This window comes from Xiphophorus hellerii, chromosome 19, assembly GCF_003331165.1.
Source record: "Xiphophorus hellerii strain 12219 chromosome 19, Xiphophorus_hellerii-4.1, whole genome shotgun sequence".
NCBI lineage: Eukaryota > Metazoa > Chordata > Actinopteri > Cyprinodontiformes > Poeciliidae > Xiphophorus > Xiphophorus hellerii.
The window spans coordinates 12,450,267-12,472,053 of NC_045690.1; the positions used below are offsets into that span (position 1 = coordinate 12,450,267).

General features: G+C 39.6%; 4 protein-coding genes across 9 annotated transcripts; all 4 read right to left on the minus strand.

The window, feature by feature from the left end:
- Nucleotides 1–436: 436 nt before the first annotated feature.
- Nucleotides 437–6,925, minus strand: LOC116709627 (jun dimerization protein 2). Its single transcript, XM_032548270.1, has 4 exons — nt 6,539–6,925; nt 3,153–3,370; nt 1,630–1,734; nt 437–1,542 (listed from the first exon to the last, which is right to left on the minus strand). Exons 1-4 carry the CDS (start codon nt 6,795–6,797, stop codon nt 1,357–1,359), a joined length of 768 nt encoding a protein of 255 aa, XP_032404161.1. The 5' UTR covers nt 6,798–6,925; the 3' UTR covers nt 437–1,356.
- Nucleotides 6,926–8,036: 1,111 nt separating this feature from the next.
- On the minus strand, nt 8,037–11,904 carry LOC116709123 (proto-oncogene c-Fos-like). Of its 2 annotated transcripts, none has more exons than XM_032547474.1 (4): nt 10,739–11,904; nt 9,901–10,128; nt 9,474–9,581; nt 8,037–9,378 (listed from the first exon to the last, which is right to left on the minus strand). In XM_032547474.1, the coding sequence occupies exons 1-4, from the start codon at nt 10,874–10,876 to the stop codon at nt 8,707–8,709; spliced, it is 1,146 nt and encodes a 381-aa protein (XP_032403365.1). In that variant the 5' UTR covers nt 10,877–11,904; the 3' UTR covers nt 8,037–8,706. The 2 variants fall into 2 exon arrangements, with proteins under 2 accessions (XP_032403365.1, XP_032403366.1); XM_032547475.1 differs by lacking the exon at nt 10,739–11,904 and adding an exon at nt 10,218–10,334.
- mlh3 (mutL homolog 3 (E. coli)) lies at nt 10,755–18,614 on the minus strand. 5 transcript variants are annotated; one of them, XM_032547470.1, is made up of 13 exons: nt 15,857–18,614; nt 15,625–15,726; nt 14,675–14,754; nt 14,434–14,538; nt 14,269–14,353; nt 14,115–14,183; nt 13,905–14,013; nt 13,477–13,636; nt 13,363–13,386; nt 13,185–13,263; nt 12,947–13,098; nt 12,769–12,845; nt 10,755–10,858 (listed from the first exon to the last, which is right to left on the minus strand). In XM_032547470.1, exons 1-12 carry the CDS (start codon nt 18,273–18,275, stop codon nt 12,774–12,776), a joined length of 3,456 nt encoding a protein of 1,151 aa, XP_032403361.1. In that variant the 5' UTR covers nt 18,276–18,614; the 3' UTR covers nt 10,755–10,858; nt 12,769–12,773. The 5 variants fall into 5 exon arrangements, 4 of the variants coding, with proteins under 4 accessions (XP_032403361.1, XP_032403360.1, XP_032403362.1 ...); XM_032547469.1 differs by lacking the exon at nt 10,755–10,858 and having other exon boundaries at nt 12,484–12,845; XM_032547471.1 differs by lacking the exons at nt 10,755–10,858; nt 15,625–15,726 and having other exon boundaries at nt 12,484–12,845.
- A 235-nt stretch (nt 18,615–18,849) lies between these two features.
- On the minus strand, nt 18,850–21,462 carry acyp1 (acylphosphatase 1, erythrocyte (common) type). The gene is made up of 3 exons (XM_032547476.1): nt 21,279–21,462; nt 21,099–21,186; nt 18,850–19,564 (listed from the first exon to the last, which is right to left on the minus strand). The coding sequence occupies exons 2-3, from the start codon at nt 21,177–21,179 to the stop codon at nt 19,349–19,351; spliced, it is 297 nt and encodes a 98-aa protein (XP_032403367.1). The 5' UTR covers nt 21,180–21,186; nt 21,279–21,462; the 3' UTR covers nt 18,850–19,348.
- Between the last annotated feature and the right edge of the window lie 325 nt (nt 21,463–21,787).

A 21,787-nucleotide genomic window follows, 5' to 3' on the forward strand; every position in this document is an offset into this window, starting at 1 on the left:
AAAGCGGCTTCTCGTCAGATTTTCTTACCGCAGGACGGATAGCTATACATCTGTCGGTGTAGAATGTATTGATAAGAAATCAGCTGAGTAAGCAAGAGTGGGACTGGCATCGATGTGCACATGCGCATTACCACAAGGTAGGACGGATGAATGGGTAGCACAGATAGAAGACCTGTTGTCACTCGACGCGTAGCCGTAGAGGAAATCAAATTACATTACAAAAGAAAATATTAACGCACAGTGATTTGGGCAAGTAATTTTAATCTGATTACTGGATTTGAAATAGTAACGCGTTAGATTACTCGCTGCTGAAAAAAGTGGTCCGACGTCAGCACTGACATCACTGATTGCCACAAGATGGCAGTATTCAACTGGAAGTTTGATGAGGTAAAACACCAGAAAAAACGGAGGAGAAAAAAAGGAACGAAACATTTCATTTCTTCAGGAAATATAAAATTGTATTTTCAGATAGCTTATATGCTTATATAACAACATATACAAAAGTAAATATTTATCTATATAAAAACAAACATAACTGGCTGTAATAATATGAAAACAGTAAATAAAGTACAATGTAAACACTGTCTGAGTGTGTGTGTATATATATATATATATATATGTGCATACATGACGCCTGCGCCAAAACAATAAAAAACAGGTTTGGTTGTTCTACAAATAGAAAAGAAGCATAAGGACCAGAAAACATGTGCTATTAACTGGTAAATACTATTTTTTTTCTCATATATTTGTAATTTAATCAATATGTAATGGTTGCATACATGTAGTTATGCATCACAGTAGTTATCTTATCTATTAAAAGTTTCTTTTAATTTTGTAGATTTTCCTCAATTTAGTTTAAGAGATCAAAGATAATCCATGTAAGATTTCTCACATAAACATCAAAACAGTTGATTTCGGTAGTTCCGTATTAAAATTGTGTTGAAAATACATTTGTGCAGACTCCTGCCATATATAAAGTTAGACATCAGAGCAAAGTATTAAAATACTGAGTTGAAATGAAGCAATTTTTTGCATAATGGACATTTTCCATTTTCTTCATTTTAAATGTTATAAAATGTAAAGCTATCGTAAAACAGCCAACTAACTGCGTAACAGGTAACTTTCCTCAAGACCTGCATTCCATTTTCCTTGTTATATGTCACAAAGACCTGGCTGATGCAGAAGTGATTTCTTAAAAATTAAAAGAGAAATGAGGAGACCGATCTGCTGAATCCGTCCCACTGGATCTGCTCTTTGTGGGCCATCGCTCTGCGTATCAGAAGCAGCGCCTGAACAGAAGTGCTGTTAGTTTGCTGCTTCTCCTCGAATGTAAACGACAGGAAAGTCCCCGTTTGTTCATTTGGCCTCCAGCTGCTGCAGCAGGGGGTTCGCCTCGCTCTCTGGGGTTTTGATGCTGTCCGTCCTGACGATGCATGTGGGGCGGTGCCGGTTAAGCATGAGGATGAGCTGCTGGCGCTCCAGTCTCAGCTCCTCAATCTGGGCTTTAAGATCAGAGTTTAACATCTCTAATCGTTCTGACTCCTGGGAGACCAAAGAGAAGAATGTTACTTTACATTTAGAAAAAAAATAATGGTTAAACTGTAGAATAGTGCTGTAAACAAGTCTCACCTTTTGTAGATAGTCTGTTCTCTCCTTCTTTTTGTTTCGACATCGAGCTGCAGCCACTTTGTTTTTCTCTCGCCTTCGTTTCCTCCTCTCTTCCTCTTCATCTCTCTATGGAACAACACAGGAAAAGAACACAAGACTGTAATTCAACTGATTTATCAAACCAGCAATTCTACAATAGTGCAGAAAGTTAATGTCATCATTTACAACTCCTACTTCTGTTTGCCGATTGGCACAGTTGAAATTCAACCGCAGAAATAGGGGAGAAATTTCAGATGGCGTACTGAAGGAAGATGAAAATCAAACAAAATTGCATAGTAAGGCAATGTCTAGGGTCGCAAACCAACATTAAAAATAAATATGTCTTTATAATATAAAGTTGTGCAAAAGGTGTAGCTCATTGCACACTCAATAATTTTGGATTTACAATTTTTAGCTTAAACCAAGAAGACTTGAAATTACCAGTTAAAAATCTCTGGATAATAAAAAGGTTGCATAGTTTCAATATTGTGCTATTTTCTGTGCTGTATAATTAACACCAAGCGTTTTTTGCAAACTATTTATTTTATTGGCCATGTTCTGATACATCCACCAGATGCCACTAAAGAGTAAGACATAATGTAAAGATACATATCGCATGAACAGAGCCTGCCCCGGATGGACTGGTGATCTGTCCAACATGTAACCCACCACTTGCCAAATGACCGCTGCAGAAAGGCATCCATCCATCCTACCATCATTTTTGTAGGAATTTATGTGATTGACCAACACAAAGTAGTGCAAAAATACTTCAGATTTCATATTCCAACAGAAGATCTCCAAAAATGCAATCATAAACATGCAGACTGAGTAAGAGCACACCACATTCACACTTCAGAATGTCCCAGTCAAAGTCCATATTGGCAAGACTTGAACAGGTATATTTCCCTTCAGCTTGAGCTGTTTTGTAAGGGAAAAAATGAGAAAAACGTCCTTCTCTAAATGAGTGAAGCTTGTTGAGGCACATCCCAAAAGACGTGCACCTGTAATTGCAGCAAAAGGTGGATCTACAAAGTACTGACACAAAAAAGGGCATTTTTTTGTGTTTGTGGAATATCTTAAGCTACTATGCTCTGGGCAACCACACAAAGTCTATACAATTCACAGAGGTCTGTGGTTGTAATCTGACCAAAAAATAGAGAGTACTGAATACTTTAGCAGCACACTCTACAGAAAATAGAAGCCAAGTTCCACTTTAAATTCATTTGTGCTGTTTTGCCCTGGAGTTTTATCAAATCAAATAGCCTCAAAGTTTAGCTGGTGTGCAACTCAAGTTACACTTTTTGTCTCTCTGTTACATAAACACATCAGGATTTGTGGTTTCTATTCTAAGAAACATGGACAAGTGCCATATGTCATTTTTTAAAGTAACTGCATGAATTTTTTTATGTTGCATCTTCTTATTCTGTGCTACTTTCAGTGGTTGAAATTAGTACAAACACATCAGAAAATCTGAAAAGGCAAAAGTCGCTGAGATTGTCCAGTACCTCAGTTTTGATGACTACAGGCCTCTTTCCCAGAGTGTCCAGGAAAAGCAGGGGTGACAACATTGTTCCGATGTCGTGGAGATCGCCAAACCTCAGCTTGTCCGTCAGCGTGGTGGCGGAGATCCCAGCCAGCGGGCCCAGGCTGGGCAGTGCGCCCGCTGTCACAGAGGGATCTGGGATTTGTCCCGGCATTGCGTCAGGCTCGGCCTTGACCACAGCTACGGGAGGCAAAGGAGGAAAATGGGAGAAATGACCAGATGCAAGCAAAAACAAAAAAAACCCAAAATGCTGTTATTTTTACAGCTGCATGAGAGCAGACAACCAAGATATTTTTTAACAATAAAAGTGGACACTCACAAGGCATTAAATCATACTTTAATCAGTAATACATTTGGATAAGAACTGTATTATGTTTAATGTCTTTAAACACCATTAAAGATTCCATTGAATTATACTTTCTTCATAAGATTGTATTCTTCCACAAAGAACTCGTGTTTATTATTGGTGAATAGAAAATTTAAGCTGCTCAACAGTTTTACGATGCATTTTATATTTCCAATAAACAACCCCAATGCAGATAAGTGTGTCCAACCACACTGTTATAAAATACCAGTCATTATCCTACAAAATGATTTCAGATCTTTTTATGCTTGTCTGAAAGTCTGGTATACACCTCTATATCAGAGATAGCTCATAAATGTAAAAGAAAACAACGTCATGGGTACTTACTCAGCTTTATACAATCACTGATCATGGTTTTGGTTTTAATACTTCCAAAACCCTAAATGAAGCCTCTTGATTTTACCATTATAAAAACTGGCATTGTTTTTTTTTTCAGGAGGGAGTTCAAATGTGGCCTCATGTAGCCAGAAGACATGCTGTGAAAAGCCAGTGTTGGAGGAATGAATTTTCCTCATTTTGTGCCTTTAAATATGTATTTCCTCTGCTCTTTTTTGGCATATAACAAACAATATGAATTGTTTAGGCAACACATGTTAAGTACATAAGATACAAATTTACAATAGGCTTCCTTCACTCCAAATCGGATTTTTGTCCTTTTCAAATAACTGTATCCAAGTAGAAAATGTCAAATTCTTGAAAATGAAGCTAAAATGTGTTTAATTTGAACAGTATGTCTAACAGCTTTGAGAAAGTTGCATTCTAGGCTGCTTGACTCACCTCTCAGTGATGAATAACTAGTCTGTTAGAGAAGCAGGATGCAGAGGCTGCTGTTAAGTTATTATTTCCCTGATTTTTTTGGGGGGGGATTAATGTACAACCATTCACAAGATCTTGGCAAAAAGTTGCCTTATTTAATCCCAAGAGATGAAAAGAAGAATGAATAACGGTGCATAACCAGACTCGGAACAAATTCCTCCTTATTCCAACGAGAGCTGAAAGCAAGCCAAGAAATACCAGTTAACTGTGGTTTCCTCTTTATGAGACTTAATGTAAGCAGAGAGGAATGTGGCTGCCTGAGACGAGAATAATGTGGTTAAAATAAACTAAAATAATTTGCTGTGTTAAAAAAGAAGAAGGTGACAATCTCATTGGTGTTTGAGTTGTGCACTGAAAACAGGTTTTCTTGTTATTGGTGGCAAAAAATGTGGCAGTGAAAAGTTAAATAGGTGTTTAAATGTTGAAGAACATGAAACCGAGCTGCTAGAGCAGTGTGAGCAAAACACACAGGAAATTAGCAAAACCTCAGCGGATTTCCAAGATACATGTCAATGTCAAAATTAAAAAAAAGTTGAAGTCAATTTACACAGAGATTTAATCCCACACTGCAGGATAAACTGGCAACATCAGGCAACCTGTGATGTCCTGACACACCTGACAGGCTTTAAGGACAGAGATGAAGAAGGTCACCATCCACCCATTATCTTCCGTTTAATTCAGAAGCTTAGGAGTGAAGACGGTCTCTTCTGTCTTAATTGGCTAGCTCAGAAATCTAAGTATGCAGTCAGATCTTCAACAGTCCTGCTAATCTTGAAATTAATTGACTCAGATGTGCTGAAGCAGCAGACACATTTAAAAGTCACAGAACATCAGCCCTGGAGTTACTGGAGTTACCATCCATGTGATAAGTCTGTACAAATGTATAACTGTCAAGTGGAAAGAAAACAATGCAGGATTTTCAAATAGTTTTACAAATAAAAATCAGACAAATGTGATCTGTATTTGTATTGCGTCCTTGCGTTTCCTTCCAGAATCAAGGTAATATTCAGTCCGTGTTAGTATTTTACATGTAGATCAAAAAATATAAATAACTAAATTACTGAATGAATTTTTTTAACAGATCAATGCTACATTGTTTACACTGGAATTTATGTGACATCAAATTAAAGGGGTCTGAATTCAAAGCACTTTACAAATTTTAATGCCTATCCAATTCAAAGTTTGACACAAACTTTTCCTGGTATGTCCCAATGAAACACACAGAACCTTGTGGCTGTAATGTGAAAAAGTTAAAGATGCATAATTTGTTTCTGCAAAGCACAATGCCTGGTTTATCTGAAGGTCTGTGAAGACAGATAAACATGTGCATCAGTTCAGCACTTCCCTTAAGAACAGACCAAAAGAGAAAGTAGAACTGTGCTGGACATTTTTGCTTAAAACCACACTCCTCCCAAAATATGCAAAAGGTCAAAGGTAGAAGCCTTTTAATAAAAGTTACCATCGGTTTGAGGTGAAGCCACACACAGATCTTTTCAAATGGTTTACTGTGTTGGATGCAGGCAGCGTTGTTTTAGCTTTTAGCATCCTTCATTAAGACTATTCCTTAAAAATCAAAGGCAGTTATTAATATTTCAGTGCCCCTAGTTGCTCTAAGCCATTCTTTTTTCCTGGGAAAGCCCCATCTTATTTCATGCTTTGCCTTAAACATGTGTAGTCACCTCTTGGACGATCACATTGCATGCATACCCCGCTGCGGAATTGGTCAACTTGAAAGCGGAAGTCCCTTTTTTCAGCTCTGGCGTTCTTCTTATGTAACTTTGTCTTTCTATCAAACACTTAAATTACCTGCTGAAACGTTTATAGTGCAGGATGGCAACAGATCAAATGTATTTTAAGCATCACTGCGTGGCATTAATGAGAACATTCTGTTCTGGATTGCTGCACGCTGTGATTCAAGTAAAAACAGCATGCAAAGCGAAAAAGAAAAAAAGAGAGACAAAGATCTGCAAGAAGTCGGGTCTACTTTGAACACCGCAATTCGGGGAAAGCATAAAAGCCGCTGAATAACCAAGAACATCAGAGCTGCTGGCTGTCTGTGCAACCAATCCGCGGCGCGCCAACCAGCAGCGGCTCAGCGTGCGCAAGGAAACATTCAGCTCTCCTCTTTCTTTTCTTTTTTTATTTATACGAAGTTTTCTTTTACCGACCTGACTTTGATCCCAGGTGCAACAAATGTCCTCTCTTCTGGTCGGCCGAGGGTCGGGAGTAGATTTTAAAAAGTGGAAATCGTTGCATCAGCCCGACTTTAAACGTGATCCCAATCTGGGAGGATTTGGGAATGCGGAAATCAAGCGATGCCAGGCAAACGTAAGCAGGGATGTTAAAAAAAAGTAGACATAGTGCAGAGGGGGGGGGGGGTCGGAGGAGGGGGCCTGGAAGAGGGGAAGTAACAACCGCTCCTACCATGAAGAAACTGAGGCTGCACTACTGTTTTTACGGCGAAACCATTGCAGCTCAGGCTACACTGTCTCGAAGACGTGTTCACTCCCTGGTTTTGAAGATTTCGTCATTGTTGCAACCAGAAACTTGAGTATTTTAAGAAGATTTTATGTTACAAAACGTATTTGCTACCACTAGTTCAACCAGTTGGATTAGATCTCAAGTTTTGAACACCTTGTGGCGCTGCAGTAGACAATGTGGCTTTCTGCTCAGGGTGGCACACCACATGGGGGAGCAATAAGGCAAAACAACAAAACTAAGAATCTGTTTTTGCTCATGTAAAAGGGGCTCTATTGTTTACAAGTGTAAAAGGAAGCCATTTTGAAGAAAAGTACCATGGACCCCCATCATTTCCAAGATTCAGCAATTTATGTCTCTTTTTGTAGATGGTAACTCCAAGTTATTTGTGGACAACTTGCCTTTTTGCAGTGTTTTTAAATAAAATATTGTTTAAAAAGCAGCTTGGGAATATACCAAAGCACAATGGTTGGACTGCTGGTTGGAGTTCACAAAGCACCCAATCCAGGAGTGCCATTTATTTTCCTCGGCATTAATTTTCTGTACCTCCAAGAGCAGAGGACTGTAGACGTTTCTGTGGTACTGCTGGACTTACATTTAAGTCAGGAGATGAGCTAAGTTGGTACAGGCGTACCCTCCAGATTTGTAGCTGTACCTTTAACTAAAATATAAAGATAAAAAGTTAAAAAAAACTTAAAACAAATTATCATGCTCAATTGACATGCAATTTTGCATTATCTGTTCAGAAAGGAGCAGGTAAAAGACACAAGAGCTTATGATTTCCTGCCCCTATCATACTCAACTTATAAACATTTAAATCTCCAAACACCACATAAACTTCAATTATTTCCACATTACATGACACTTAAATCTCACATTCCCATCCTGAAATGTACAATTATTTATACATTTTGACTCAAATGGGGTTGAATATATATTCAGGCCACTCTTTTATTAGCTTGTTTCTCTTTCCTTAGAAATCATTTCTCTATAAAATTCAAATAAATGCAATTAGTTATGTTTGCAAGGCGATAAAATGTTAAACAGACATAAAGACCTTTCTAAAGTACTATGAGTCTTACTTGCACTTTTATATTTATGTTTGCAGTTGTTTTGTAGAATTTAAACCCAATTCTTTCTGAAAAACAAAGGTCAAAATTGTTGATAAAAAAAATTCTCATCAGCAAACACCATTGGGAACATAGATTTATTATTATTAGTCAGCAGCATAGATAAGCAATCAATGCTCTCTTTTTTTAAATGTTGACAAATAAGTCAAAATCTGAAAGGTAAAAAAATAAATAAAAGTTACATCTCAATAGATATAATATATATATATTAATATATAGTGTATAGCACTGGATGTTTTCATGGAAAACTTTCAACATTTCAACGATGAGGTCAAAGCACAGCTGATGACATTGAGGTATGGATGAATATGTAAATGCATACAGCGATCAATACACTTTTGGCACAAAAAACACCATACAGATACATCAAATTGCACAGTACACTTTAGATCTATTAACAGATCATGAATACCTATAAATAAGCTTTGAAAATTATTTGGATTTTCTCTGCATGCGTTTTTAAAACCAAATTGACAGTCCCTCTTGTTGAATTAACAACCATGCTTTTAGCTACATCACTCTGTTGGCTAAGTATCAGGACAAAGTTTATATGCATACTCAGTCAAACACAAGACAATTCATTTAGGTATTCCTTGAACAGTTACAGCATATCTGGGCATATGTTGTTGATTTCATTTTAAAGTCAGGTACCTGCAAATACAAAAAAAAATAAAAAAATAAAAAACAAAAAACAGAGATCAGGCAGATCTCGTCCCTCTCTCTGTGGATTATAAGGCGAGAAGCGTTGGCGAGTTCAGAATATCAACGGATTCAGCCTTGCTCAGACCACCTTTAAGGCCGTCCAGTTCCTCCTCCGCCAGAGAGTCCAGCTCGGGACACGCAAACGTGAACACAGACAGGTAGCTGCTGCAGGTGGGGGTGGAGGTCACCACCGGAGTGCTGAGAGGCTCCAGGTCACAGGAGACAGACTTATACAAGGTCTCCCAGTCCGAGACGCCGAGGGAGCTGCTCAGATCTATGTCTGGCACTGATCGAGCCGTCTCCATGGGGATTCTGTCCTCCAGACTGGGTAGGATATTGTCTAGTAGCCCCTCCTTAATGTCCAGGGAGGGCTCCAGATCGGAGATGTTGATTTCAGCGTTGGCGCACAGCAAGATATTGGAGTTCCCAGAGATGGCTGTGGACGGATCACTGGGGATGTCCATGTCCTGGAGTGAAGGAGCTTCCTGGATGCCTTCATCCTGAAGCCTGTCCTCATCTGGACTGGGAGGCAGCTCTGGGGAACTCACCGAAGCCTGTAAAATGGACTCCAGCTCCTCTGGGATCTGGCATACTGATTTATGTGTGGCGAGGATAAACTCGAGGCGCTCTTTCTCTTTGAGCAGGTTGGCTATTTCCGTCTCCAGGGCTGCTTTTTCCTCCTCCAGCTTGTCGGTCTCCTTCAGAAAGATCGACATCCAAAATCATCCACGTGGACAAACGCGCAGCAGTAAGTGCAAATGACAGCTGAGTAAATGCCTCACTGTTTACTTACAGCTTGCAGCGTATCTGTGAGCTCCCGCCGTCTGTTGCGACACTTTGCTGCAGCCATTTTATTCCTCTCCCGTCTTATCCGCTTCTTCTCCTCCTCCTCTGGAGACAACTGGAGAAGGAAAAAAATGATTCAGTTACTGCCTGCACCTCCTCATCCACTCCATCCATTCTCACTTAAAGCTGTGAAAAACAGCTAAGAAAAATGGGCAAAAGCATGTTTCGCTGCAATGCGTCTAAAAATAGATCATTGTTGCAGACTTGCTGTGACCTGAATTTAAATTGACATCCTAAGGAAGGCACACAGCCGTCGAGGAGTGCACACACAACATCACTGATGAGCACAAGGAACTCATCATCATGTATAATTCACATATCTGCCTCTTTTTCTCTGTTGGACTGTAGATTGGCTTAATCTGAACTACTCTCACCTGCTCTGTTTTCCCCTTTCTGGAAGCATTTTTTCCCTTGCTCCCGCCTGCTTTGGGTGTTGCCTGGTGAGAGCTTTGCGGTTCATTGGCTTGCTTGCTGCCCAGAGACGGGGAGACAGATGTAATAATCGTAGGCTGGACCATCCACTGGAAATCTGGGGTGGAGGATATTGCTGTAACTGTTGGAACAAATGGATTGTCCTGAGCACTTATATCCTGGCTGACCTCCTGAAAAACATGAAATTGACAAAAGATTACTGATGTTTCTTTCTTTTCTTTTTTTTTTAAAGGATCTCATTGCCACCATTAAAACCTACAATATGATCAGAAGACACAGGGTGCCCTGGATGTTGTATTGTTTTGACATATCCCTCACCAGAAATAGCCTTCTCCGGATCAATATTTGACTTTATCATTGTTCCTGACGTCAACACTGACGCAGAGCTGCTGAGGAGTCTCCTGAATGGATTTATTTTTTTTCTCAATGAACCGCTACATCGACACGCTCACAATTGGTCCTTGGACGTCGGAACCACAACAACAACGCGCCATATACAGCCGAATCATCTTCGGCACATGGATCTGTTTCAATCAATGCGTCAAAATATAATGCTGAAATTTTTAGCGCATCCAAATTAATTAAAAATCCCATCAATCACCTCCCCTCCCCAACCACCATCTCGAAGATTAAAAAAATGTAAGCATCAGGGCGCCGCGGGTTTTTTTTTTTATTATGTGAATCTCATTAAAATCGGTTTTATATGCTTGTAAAAGCGCCTCCTCCTCCCCCCTGCCGCTATAAAACAGTGATATACATGATCAACAAAGCCATTCATACCTTGGCTCCGCTCTCCGAGGAAGACGCTGGAGAGATCGCCTCTTCTGGCGTCTTCTGGCAGAGCGTCCCGACAGGAGACTCTGTCCGCAAGGTTGGAGAGACTGCATCCATATCAGGCGTCTGGTTGTTTTTATACATCAGAGTGAATAAACAAAAAATAAAACACAACACGAGCCCTGCTCAATGACAAATATATATATATAGAACTTCCGCTGGGCAGAGAGCGTGTCTTTTCTCCAGGTATATACCTGGTAACTGGATGACTTGAATGCAAGCCCCTCCTATTAAGCCCTGCTAGAATTTTATGAATGAACCAGGACTGTACCATCGAGGGGAGGGGGTGGCGGACTCAAACACACCGGCCTACATACTCAGAAAAAACGGGCATCACTGTGACATTTAGCAGACGGCAAAGGCAAAATGCGAATTCATCGCGAAAATAATGATAATATCGGCCATATGCAGTTAGAGACGTAATTCCACCAATAATTCCCACGCAATGAAGGGTGCGTGCATTCATTTAATTACATGTTTTGCAGTGACCGAGTGGATCAGATGCAGCCAGATGATGTATTTTTGCACGATTTTCCAAAAATATATTTACTTCTTAGCGGCAGAAATCATGCACGTCATCGCTATATTACACGGTTTCGTCTTAATAAAATAGTACATATTTTTAAGAAATGTTTTGGGTTTTTTTAAATGCAATGTCTTCCAACTGTTTACATCGCAGATAAAATGAAAACAATAGATGAGATCGGTGGTAAGGACAGACCGACTCTACCAATCCCAGACATCGTTTTACCCGACCGCAAATCACAGCAAAGCGTCGTGCCCACTTTGTCCAAATTACCGATCCAGTCTAGCAGGGACCTGGTACTTTTTGTGTGGAGGCTGTGAAGTCACGTGACATGACCCGGAACTGAGGAGGATGATTTAGAAGTGGAGGATCTTTTGGAGCAGCAACATCCTTTCCTCCCATCGGAACATCTGCATCTCTAAGATTTTCGTGGCCGGATGCCTCAGGGACGAAAATCTCAAGGACATTTTCCACTAGGACATTGAAAACGATTGGAGCTTTTTTAAATATTTTTCTCCCCATCACAAGTGTTGCACCATGGTAGTGATTTGCACAACTACTGAGAACACAGTTTGTCACAGTACAGCTACTAACTTCACGGTCTTGGGAAGTTGAGTGATAAGCCAACACAAAGTATATCTTAAAAGTGTGGCATGCATTTGTGTTCACCCCCTTTCCTCTGATACCCCTCCCTAAAATCAGTCAGTTAATTAGTAAACAAATGCCATCTGTGTGTAGTTGAACCTCAGTATAACAGCAGCTGTTCAGTAAAGATCTCCTCAGCTTGTTTTTCATTAACTTGAACTTCCCCACCACAAGGGAAGTTCAAGTTAAAGAAAAATATCCAAAGTTTTGAACACTATACAATCCAAGGTGAAAGACTTGCTTAAATCGTTTAGCAAAGAACAGGCAAAATTTCTATCTCTAGATGTGCAAACCTGGTGGAGACAAACCTTTAAATCTTTGTCTTCCTCATTTTTTTGACTTCTGGAAATAATGCATTAGTGGCTGAATGCCACACAGTTCAGATTTTTATTTGGAAAAAAAGAAAAAAAATCAAAACCATGCATCACTTTCCTTCCACTTGAAAATTTGTCCCCACTTTGCATTGGTCTATCACATGAAATTTTAAAAACTGCAAGGATTAGAATGTTTTTGCTGTTCATTATAATTGTTTTTTTTTTATTTATTTGCTCATCCATATGAAAAACATATTGGACAAAGTGTTCTTTGCTATTACTAAAATTTTCCAACATGGAGAGATGAGTCACTACAGTGCAACAGTAGTGTTTGTTTATGATGCATTACATTTAAATTTACTGTCATATCTACTTTTTGCCATATAGTTATCAAACAGACTTAGATATAGAACTTATTACTTTATCATATACCATGTTTGAACTCTATTAAAGCTTTTATATTTGCAGTAAGCTACATGTTTAAAGCACACCTTTTTTATTTATTTCCATACAGCTCCCATGCTCTATACATTCTTCTTAGCTTCTGCAGGTTGGGTTTCTGAAAATCCTACAGGAACAAAAACACATGAGCACAATCAGAATTCAGTGCTGTATAACTGATTAAGCCACAGATTGTTTTTATAAAGATTTATTGGTGCTTTCTGGTACCTTCTGGTCCTTGTCCAGATGAAGGATGTCTACTAGCGGAACAATGGAGGGACGGCCATGGGCGCACTGGAAGGGCAGCTGGCATGAAGACAAGGATGCGACCAGGCTGCGGCACTCGTCCCGGCTTAGAGTGTCATTAAACTTGATGGCACCTTTTCAGCAGATTCAGGCATTAGGATAAAAATACTTCACACTCATCATTAGAAAGTAAAAATAGTGATAATTTCTTCTTTATTACCATGACACGCCAGTGAGGCAAGTACTTTCAAAACAGTGAGGGGCAAAGTTCCTCCGACTCTGCCTGTTAGACGGAGTAACTTAAAAAGGACAGCAGAAGAAAAAACTGTATATTCATTAAGGGTATTAATAAAAAAACAATGCTGTACAAGAGGTATCCAAAAACAATGTCATTTCACCTCAGTCTGCTCTCGAAGATACTCCTAAGTTGAGAAAAACACAGAGGTTGACAAACAGAACATTAAAACTCGTATTTATTGATCTTATTATAAACTACCTTGAATCTCTTTTACCTCAACAACTGGCTTGATAACAGACGGTCTGCCCCGCCTGAGCTCATTACTCTCTTTTTCCATGAAGCACAGCGGTACCTTTCCCACAAACACCTGCAGAGCTCCTGTCTTTGAGAAAGTAACTTCAAGGCCCAAATTCCTCCACTGTGGCTGAGAAGACCTTCGAGAAAACCAAACAAAACCAACAAAGGAGGTGAATATTTTAGCAGTGTGCTCCAATCAGTAAAAGCACCAGTTGCTATATTATTCTTCCATTTAGAATAAACAAAGGAGTGAATACAAAAGCACATAGTGAAACGCATTTAACATTTTTTATCACTAAAATGTGTTGAAATGTATACAGGTTTAAAACACGTTGAATTATGTGGCTATAATATCATAAAATATTCAATGGTTGGTTTAGAAAGCCACAAAAATGGAAAGAGCACCTAAGCAGCCTGAGCTCTTCTTCCGTCACGCTGATCCCCAAAGGTGGTAAAATGGTTGATGAACAAAGACGTTTCTTCCCACTGGCATCTGGGTCATCTTCATATGAATCTACAGCAAAATATTTAGTTATTACACTACTTTCCAGATCCTGACATCAGGTGGACAAGCAAGATTTAACACTGTCCACGTTTTGTTTCCCTTTTTTTTACCTGCAACTAAATTTTCAAGTCGAACTCTCTCATGTGCTGCATGTTGATCCATCAACACCAGAAGGTTTCCTGTGATTTTAAAAGAGAAAAAAAATTTACACTATTTCGAAACTGTCACAAAACCAAGAGATGGTAAAAAGTTTAAAATCGATACCTTCATTTTCATTCTGTTCTGCTGAACCTCCTTCTCTTGCATTAATGAGGCAGGCAAGAAACTTTTTATCCACTTGATTAACAACCTACAGGGTAAATAAGAATTATTTTAATTTCATAAAATGCAATTAAAACTAACATGAATGTTGCAAACGAATAAGTTCACCTTCATTGAGTGAATCATATTCTTAGAAAAGCGGTATGGAAAGAGGATGTTATGGATCTTCACAGCTAGTCCATCAGCTTGTCCGCTGGATATATCCACACCAACCTGATAGTCAAAACACAGGTTCAAAAACAGATATAGAACTCTATTAAAAGTTTTATTATGGCATCCTTGGTGTGGCAGGAAGCAGCTAAACATTTTTACATCACCACAAAAGTCTTAAACTTCAAGCTTTGCTTACTGTAGGTGGGCGGACAAACACTGGATTTTTCCATTTAGAGTACAATGCAGAAAGAGAGTTGGCGCTCTGATCAGCATCGTCTGTAAGGACAGGGAACACAAACTGTAACATCATGAGTCACATTCCTGCTCTCACAATCACAAATCGGAGCACATGCTAATAGGATTTTATTAATAGACCAACACGTAGTAGATAATGCATGATTTTAAAAATAATTTCTGAATAAAAAACTGAAAAGTGTTGCAAAAAAAAATGCTTTCATCCCTCAGTCAGTAATTTGTAGATGCGCTTTTTAACAAAATCACAGCTGCAAGTCTTTTGAGGCATCTAGCTAAAAATAGCTCACGCTCAGTCAGATTGTATGAAGAGTGTCGGTTAACATTAATTTCAGTTCTTGCCATTGATTCTGGATTCTGAGAAGTCTGGACTTTGACAAGGCCGTTCTAATACATGATTACACCTTGAGCTTAACCAGCCCACTGAAACATTTTTCTGCTGAAAGGTGAACTTCCACCTCAAACTCTGGCAGTTTTTTTTCTGGATTTTTCTATATTTAGCTCCATTAATTTTCTTGGGAATTCTGACAAGCTTTCATACTGCCGAAGACATGTTTCCTCCACTCCCCCCTTTTAAATGATTATAGCTTGGGATATTGTTTCATAACATAACTCTGCTTTAAGATTAAGGGGTTGCACTGGATTTTACTTAGGGGTATCCCAGTAATCTGGGGCTAAATACAAATACCCACTACTCTTCCATTTTTATTGGTAAAACTCTGCAAACCATGAAACCTTTTCCTGCTGCTTCACAATTCTGCACTATTTTGAGTTGGTCTATCAGATAAAATCCAGATAAAGTACACCAGGGTTCTAATGTGACAAAATGTGGAAAAGTGACCAGATGTGAAGACACCTCCCCCTCGAACAGTGATTAATCTGTCTGTGATGTACCTCTACAGTCAGTCCCTGAGCTAATCACTCTTCCTTGCCCGGATTTAGGCAGGAAAGGCAACACTAAATCCAGCTGAAATGGGTAGCACATGCATTCCACACCTACAATTTAAGCAACAGGGAAACAGAAGGCAACACAAAATAACTTTTTACAATAAATTACTGAAGAATTCTTACTTTCTCCTTTATGCATGTACATAATTTGCTAAAATATGATAGAGAAGTAACTCACCCATCTCAGAGATGACACTAACAGCCATGTTGGAGACATCAGATGTACAAGGTGCTTGTGTTTCCTCTAAAGCCGGTGCCTTGTATCTGCTGAGCCCAGTCTTTTTGTTGATATAAACAGTTTTTCCAACAGATGCATCGTAATGATGGAGCCAGTCATTACACCTCGAGTCACCCTCATCACCAGCCAGTTGTTTACAACTGCTGTCCGATAAAGGGTGAATGGGAACTTTATGGTTCTGTGGATTCTGATTGCTGATTCTGTATTGCGTACCATCTGTAGGAAAAGTGAGACTGTTTTTGTCCTCTGAAATATTCCTATGAGTGTGCTGCAAGAGTTCTTCATCTTCTGTCATATGCTGTTTTAAATGACAAAGTTTAGCTGCCAAAGATATTTTACTTTTGTTGTGATTAGCTGTGAGTGTTGCTGGATTTAGGGAGATGGTCTGTTCTATCCCTTCTTCTCCAGAGTCTGAAACTTGATCTCGATTATTGCCTTCAAAAGCAGACAAACTATGAAGATTTTTAGCAAAGCTTGATGTCTGGAATAAATGAGTGTCATTCTGTGGCTGATGATGCTGAAATTTCATATCAACAGACTTGCTGTATGTTTGTCTAAACTTATCAAGCGATCCAGGTTGCTTGAATGTTGCCAACTTCTCAACAGGAATAACTCTGGAAATCTTTGAGGGGATGAAAGGAGCAAGGTCTCCGTTTGATTCAAGTGTCATTTTGCGTTTTGATGCAGTTAATTTCTCCTTACAATTCAGCCCCAAATCTTGAACTTGAAACAAAGGCTTGTCTCTGTGAGATACATCTTGAATCGAGAGACTTTGGTGAACATATGGGTCAGACAATCTAATCTTTCTGCCAGGATGCTGCAATATTTGTTTATTAAGGTTCAAATCAAGCTGAGACATTGGAATTTGGCTGATGGGTAAATGTGAATCACTAGTGCTCTGCTGGGTTTCTTCTTCTGCACAGTCTTGTCTCTTTTGGTTGTCTAAATTGTCCGGGGCTTCGGTGAATGCTTGCTTGCCTTTGTTTATATCAGTTGATGCAAGCTCCAGATCACGTTGTGGTGTCTCTTTACATTCACTGAAAGCTATCTCCATCTGTTCATATCGTTGAGCTTCATCAGCTCTGCTCTCAATCAGGTCTGACTCTAGGCAAACGCTGTCATCTGCTCTCCTACGATGAACAAAATTAGATGCCAGTTTCGTTCCAACGCCGCAGTCCAGTGTGGATGTGCCAACATCTCCTTGGCCAGCTGTCTCAGTTTCCACTTTTTGATCTGTTCTTTCAATACTAAAACCCTTAGGGGACACACATTCCAAGTCCTCTTGAGAAAACAGAGAGACCAAGTTCTCCCTCCTCAGAAAAGCTCTCACTGCTTCTTCTATGCAAAGCAAAACCCCATCCCAGTCTTTGAACTCCACCAGAGTTTTTGCTGGCTCAAGACAAATATCATACTCAGAATAAGAACATTTTATACTGATGATGTAGACTCCATATTGATCCTGGTTTCGCTTAAGCTTTGGATTCCGGGTCACAGATATCCCGTCTGGGCTGTCAAGCTTCTGGTTTGAGCTGCTCAGCCTGCGGAGGAGACAGTTTAGCAGCTTGTGGATCCGTGTTTTCAGCAGAAGCCTGTCGTTCACGTACAGATACTGCAGGCTGTTGTTGTAGTGTCCCTCTTTGCCTAGGTAACCAGTCACCTCAAACTGCTTGTGTGTGTGGCTGATCTCTCCCAGTTTCTCTGCCCGAGTCAGGTTGTGTATCTGAACAAAGCGGTGGTAGGTGTCTCTGGCTTTAGGAAGCTGCACCATCATGGCCCCTGTGTAGTCATTCTTCAGGGTGAAGGAGACAGAAGGATGCATCAGGGACACAGCCTCCACTCTTTGTCTGATCCTCTCAACCTCCAGGACTGCATCCACTCTCTTCCTCCGGACTGGCATGTTGTGGAAGAAATTACAGATGATAACAGTCGTCCCTACGGAGGGACGAACCTCCTCGGCTTCGAAGACGTCCATGCCTTGTCCATCCTTGAACAGTTTAACATGTGTTTTCACTGACAGTCTGGTCCGGGAGGAGATTTCCACAAGCGTAGCTAAAGAAACAATGCTCGCCAACGCTTCTCCTCTAAAGCCATAACATTTCAGGTTCTCTAGGTCTTCAATAGAGCTGCATTTACTTGTGTGGTATCTGGTTCCCACTCGCTCCATGTCCTCAACAGTCATCCCAGATCCATTGTCGATCACCTGGACTTTAAAGGCCTCCATGTCTATCCTGACCCCCACACAGGTGGCCCCAGCATCGATGCTATTTAAAATGAGCTCCTCCACGCACTGCTGGAGGGACGGGATGGCCACACCGGAGCGAATCTTCCCCTGAATCTCCGCTGGCAAACACCTTATCATTATGCTCCTTCGTTTTACTTTTCTTTATATTTATGGCTCTTTACTTCATAAATACGAGACGAGAAGCAGTCAGGGTTTTTAAAGTTAACCGTTGCAACCAAGCAAACTCGTTCTAAATATTTCAATAAAACACATAAATAAAAATCAAAGTTTGAGCGACTTAATAAAGGAAATGCACTGAAATAAAATTTAAACAACACTGAAAATACCTTGTCTGTCGTATACAGTCAACGTAGAACAAAAAAGACGTTACTTGTAACAGTTTTCAGCTAACAGCTGAAACGAATACCGCCACCTTTTGGGTCGTTGTAAAATGGCTTCAGTTTAGCGTCCATGCGTCAACCAATCACAAAGCGAAATCAACCTCCCTTGAAGCTTTAAGAACGCTTTTGCCTCGCCGCCATATTGTGTGTGGCATTTTGTTCAGCAAAAACTGTAATTTGTGGAACTCCAAGAATGTTAGGTTCGGTTGAGTTGTGTGAGTGCACTGATTTAATACAGCGAGAATATAGCAGCCAAAGGTTATTCTTTTGAACATTTGACAATAAACTAATGAATCAAAATCAAACAAAAATAAACATGCAAAATATTTGTTTAATTACCAATGGTTGAGGATGCTTCTCAATTAACTCTAATTATAGTTCAGTTTATTTTTTAATACTAATCACAATAATGTGTACTTTTTGTGCACTTCCCTAGCTTGTACACAGTTTTTTTGACGCAAAAAGAAGGCAATGCCATTCCAACTACAATGTTTTGGACACTTGCAGCAAATAACCACAAATTTTAATTTAGAAGGCAAAAACAACAGGGTAATATAAATCAGAGTTTCTCTCTACCTCAAACATATTTCTATCACCAACCAGTTCTGTTAAAAAGCCCCTCTAACAAGGTGTCTTCTTTGAACAATGCAGTTCTAAACTATGAGAAAGTGTTCAAGGCATTTTGAAATAATTATATGCCCTGATCAAGTTTAGGATTTCATGCAATACATTTTTACTTTAGTGCTTTAAATACAACCAGTTAAAAATAGCTAATAGAATAAATATTAATATTACATTGAATAGCTGATTTCATTCGATTATACTGAAAGAGGAGTACTCTAGGCTCTCAGTAGTTTTCTTGTTCTTGAACACTGCCTCGTCGATGCGGGACTTGGGGCTCCCTGTACATTTCAACCACTCTTGCATTTTTTCCACCTTGCTGCGTGGACCTTGTAGCTGCCCCTTCACGGTTCCTGCTTCTGTATTTTGGACCCATCCAACTATGCCAAGCTTTGTCCCTTCAGCCTGGACAGTAATTAAAGAGAATATGGTATAAGATGAAAGAAATAGATGAGCAAAGCAATGCAACAGCTGTCAAGGAGTTGGAATATTACAGAAAGTACGGTGTTGTACCACATTATGGGGACTTTACACTGCAACCAGATAATTTTTCCTCAATGATATCAAATTAAATGGGTCATCCAAGCTGTCCAAACATGTTGAGTTCATGTTAATTATCCAGTTTGAAGTGCTGTTGTTTTTCCCTTAAGGCCAAATGTAAAAACTATTTTGATCTGATCATGTATGAGACTCTGGATGACGAAACGCTAACCTATTTTGAAGAACTCAGAGTTCCATATTTTCAGAAAAAAATGTTTAGCTCTCAGATTGCAGATTTACTTGTTGGTCCTTGAGTATCGAAAAATAGAATGTGAGGCATGTTCTGACTTGAGGAGGCAGATCCCAGTATTCAACAATAACTAGATGAGTTCTACTTTTAAGAACTGGTTTAAAAAGGTATAATAGGCTGCAAGGAAGGATGGAGTGAGCAACCTTATTCTTGATAGTGTCATATAACTGTCACTAACACCATCAGTTTAGCAATTGTGTGATAAGATTTGATCACTGTTGTAAGTGTTTGTTAATCTGAAAACTGTGCATTTGTATTTTGCCCTTAGTCTGAAACTACAGTTCCAAGTCTATTCAGGCTATGTCAGTTTATCAGACCAGGTATGGGACCAAACCAGTCAACCTTCAAAACGCTTTGAGGAAGACTCGTCCATTGGGCAGATTTGGTCTGCCCAATGACAGGGTATCTTGGCCCTTGATGTTCCCCCATTATTCAGGCTTGTTGAGACATTCTGATCTGTAAAAACTTTGCGCTAAAGCCTGAATAGCAAAGGAGGTACTTTTGTCCCATTTGAATCCTGTAATGAGTACAAATTTGGTGTGTATTTTTGGTTTGGGTAAGTCAGATTAATTTAGAGTGGTTTTGGGGATTTTTTATTTTCAGTAGTTAGACTAGTCCTCCTTTACTGGCAAAATATTTGATTGGTTTCCCGTCAAAAACGCATCCCACGCTTCAAGTTCGACGGTGTGCACTTTGAATGCAGACGCTTGACATTTTGCTCTACACCTAGCGTTTCGTGCCTTTTGGTTTACATTCAAAGCCTATGTGGAGGCGCGTCGAGGACGCGTGAGACGCTCAAAACACTAAAAACGGTTCAAATCACGCCGCGTTAGACGCTACACAACGGCCCTCGACGCGCCTTACACCAGAAGCTCCTAACGCTCAAAACGCGTTTGGTGTGAACGCACCATATTTTTCAAAGGTTTCTGAAGAGGTGCTGCAACATAGATTTGCGTGTGTGTGTGTGTGTGTGTGTGTGTGGGCGTGTGACTGTGTGTGTTTTATATTTAACTAAGCAAAAGTCAAAAACTGTGGCATTAATCAAAACCCATCTAAGGAATACAAGGAGAAGCTAACTGTCATCGTGGTTTAAGGTTTTGGTCTTTGTCAAAACCAAATCAAACGAGCCCCCATCAATATTAAACTCACTTGTGTGTATTTTCGAAACCATACTCCTTGCACCTTGCCAAAAATTTCATAATCCACCGAAATTAAGCCTTCACCGGACATAACGGACCTATGAAGAAGAAATGAGTCGTTATGAATGACAGAAATACATCAACACGGTGGGCAATTTAAAGCCACACCACGCTAGGGTAACATGATTACCTTACGCTTCCACAGCTTGTTTCTACTTCTACCAGGTTTATCTGTCCAGGATGAATATGGGACTTGGTCCAACAATTTAGTTAAATAAAATAAACGTTGATAAACTCGCAAACCATGAAACAACCACAGTGTATGGAACAATCTCGATTTTAAAACATACGGGACTCCATTTCGGGAAGTGACGTTTTTTAAGGACCAATCAGAGACAAGCTTGGTTTCTCGGCAACAAATGTAAACGTTGAAGGACGTTGCTTTTTATGCTAAGAGACATCTCCTATTTATACCACGTACTTATATAGAAATATATCTTACGGACGTTTTTTTTTTTACTGGTAAGTAAATAAATTATTCTTCTCAATTTCGCATTAATACGAAAATAACGTCCGTCCGAAGACGAACAGTCCCAACACATCTTTTTAAATTGTCTTGTTTATCCATATTGTTCATGCCTTTCTATTTTTAATCTATAAACTCTGACGTATTTTCTTTCAGTTCTCTTTTGAAAGTTA

Bases quoted from the DNA above. Each gene is read 5' to 3' on its own strand.
- LOC116709627 (XM_032548270.1), bottom strand. From the start codon at position 6,797: ATGGTAGGAGCGGTTGTTACTTCCCCTCTTCCAGGCCCCCTCCTCCGA. The intron at 3,371-6,538 runs GTCGGTAAAAGA...TGCCTCCCGTAG, and splicing joins GCACCTGGGATCAAAGTCAG to CTGTGGTCAAGGCCGAGCCT. The intron at 1,543-1,629 runs GTGAGACTTGTT...TTGGTCTCCCAG, and splicing joins GAACAGACTATCTACAAAAG to GAGTCAGAACGATTAGAGAT.
- LOC116709123 (XM_032547474.1), bottom strand. From the start codon at position 10,876: ATGTATAAAAACAACCAGACGCCTGATATGGATGCAGTCTCTCCAACC. The intron at 10,129-10,738 runs GTATGAATGGCT...CATGTTTTTCAG, and splicing joins CCTCGGAGAGCGGAGCCAAG to GAGGTCAGCCAGGATATAAG. The intron at 9,582-9,900 runs GTGAGAGTAGTT...TTCCTTCTCCAG, and splicing joins GAAAGGGGAAAACAGAGCAG to TTGTCTCCAGAGGAGGAGGA.
- mlh3 (XM_032547470.1), bottom strand. From the start codon at position 18,275: ATGATAAGGTGTTTGCCAGCGGAGATTCAGGGGAAGATTCGCTCCGGT. The intron at 13,264-13,362 runs GTGAAATGACAT...GTCCTTTTTAAG, and splicing joins ATCTTCGAGAGCAGACTGAG to TTACTCCGTCTAACAGGCAG. The intron at 12,846-12,946 runs GTACCAGAAAGC...TTGTTCCTGTAG, and splicing joins ATCTGGACAAGGACCAGAAG to GATTTTCAGAAACCCAACCT.
- acyp1 (XM_032547476.1), bottom strand. From the start codon at position 21,179: ATGTCCGGTGAAGGCTTAATTTCGGTGGATTATGAAATTTTTGGCAAG. The intron at 19,565-21,098 runs GTGAGTTTAATA...ATTACTGTCCAG, and splicing joins GGTTTCGAAAATACACACAA to GCTGAAGGGACAAAGCTTGG.